The 1,565-nt window shown below is 36.2% G+C and overlaps 1 protein-coding gene across 2 annotated transcripts; it reads left to right on the top strand.

Annotated features, from left to right (window-relative positions):
- Positions 1–339: 339 nt before the first annotated feature.
- Positions 340–1,299, top strand: LOC118755980. 2 transcript variants are annotated; one of them, XM_036490770.1, is made up of 3 exons: positions 340–560; positions 623–852; positions 926–1,299. In XM_036490770.1, exons 2-3 carry the CDS (start codon positions 631–633, stop codon positions 1,265–1,267), a joined length of 564 nt encoding a protein of 187 aa, XP_036346663.1. In that variant the 5' UTR covers positions 340–560; positions 623–630; the 3' UTR covers positions 1,268–1,299. The 2 variants fall into 2 exon arrangements, with proteins under 2 accessions (XP_036346663.1, XP_036346662.1); XM_036490769.1 differs by having other exon boundaries at positions 340–852.
- The last annotated feature ends 266 nt before the right edge of the window (positions 1,300–1,565 follow it).

Genomic DNA, 1,565 nt, shown 5'->3' with positions numbered 1-1,565 from the left:
AACAACCAGAATTGAAATTTAATACGCAAGTACTTACCGTACTACAAGTATACAGAGAGTAGATTTGCTACTCCCTTTTGGCAGCAGCAAATATCTCTCGTACGCGATGAGGGAAGGTGGAGTACGTACTTTGGTGGAGTAATAGCAAGTACGTCAAGTATTTACTCTCTCAACGCCAAGTAGTGTATGTATGCGGAAAAAAAGTAACAATGTGTTGGGAGTAGAGTACAATGCAAGGAGTACTTATTGAATGAAATGCGGCAAATACAATTGCGCTGGACTCTAGTACATATACAGCTGTAAGCATATAAACACAATAACTACAGCAGAGCACTGCTTAGTTAATCAATCTCGCTGTCGCTGCCCACGCTATCGTCATTATCATCGTCATCATTGGTATTACTTTGAATATACATACCGACATACATATGTAAATATACAGAACATCACACCACCAGCAAAATAAAGTCAAATTGAGTTATGATTAGACAGCTGACCTGACAGTCCGCGTTAAATAACACTTTTCGTTTTTCATTGTGGCCTTCAATCTATAAAGTGTTGTAAGTGAAGTGGTGAAAACTCTATTTGTAAATATAACATTTTCAAATTGTAAATATCGTAGTTGTCGAAATGGAGCAAAATGTCGGAATGGATCAAGATCTGTTTGAAGACCAAGACTTCTCGGCAGATGATGATGTTGTTGACCCAAATTTTATCCCGGAGAAGGTGATCCGCAAGAGGAATATTGTTGCGGATAGTGATTCGGCAGTGAGTACTAAAAGAATGCGTAGCGTCGGAAGGAGTTCGCCTAAATTAATTTTCAATTCAGAATTTTACGTGGCAATGGAAAAAGTATGTTAAACTAAGTGTTGGTGAATATTTTTCTTAAATTATTGTACTAATGGCTTGTTTTTTGTTACGGCAGTCAAATGGAAGAACAACGGCTAAATGTGCCGCCTGTAATAAAATCATACGAGGCACCGAGGAAGTAACTTCAAACTTCATATCCCATTTGAAAGTTCGCCACAATGACTTACACAAAAAGTATTTAAGTATGAAATCTGGCCCTTCCCGTGAAACCACGACACAGGAAGCTTTTGAACAAAAAATTATCCGTTTTTTGGTAGACTGCGCGTTACCCGTTTCTATTGTAGAAAAAGAGTCCTTCCGTGACTTGTTTAGTGGCACTGGATGGCATGTTATGTGTAAAAAGTCTGCCATGAAAAAACTTGACGAAAGCAAGCATGGTGTCTGCAGTACGGAATAACAAAAATATTTCAAAATAGTTGATCTAATCAAATCTAATCAAAACTAATCGAGAAATCTAATCGAACTTTTTTTGATTAGTTTTGATTAGATATGCTAATCGTCGCTAATCGCCATTAGATTTTTGATTAGTTCTAATCTAATCAATTAGTAATCTAAAATATTAAAGAATAAAAAAAAAATAATGATTAGATTATTTTATTATTCTAATCGTAATGATTTCTAATTCTAATCGAAGTTCCCCAGCTCTGGTTTACAATTAACAGATGGATTGCACGAAAAAAGCGGTCAGGCAGACA

This window comes from Rhagoletis pomonella, unplaced genomic scaffold (genome assembly GCF_013731165.1).
Source record: "Rhagoletis pomonella isolate Grant_MI unplaced genomic scaffold, Rhpom_1.0 Rhpom_scaffold_08180, whole genome shotgun sequence".
Lineage (NCBI taxonomy): Eukaryota > Metazoa > Arthropoda > Insecta > Diptera > Tephritidae > Rhagoletis > Rhagoletis pomonella.
The sequence above is the reverse complement of the archived record's forward strand: the minus strand, read 5'-3'. Positions and strand labels throughout refer to the sequence as shown.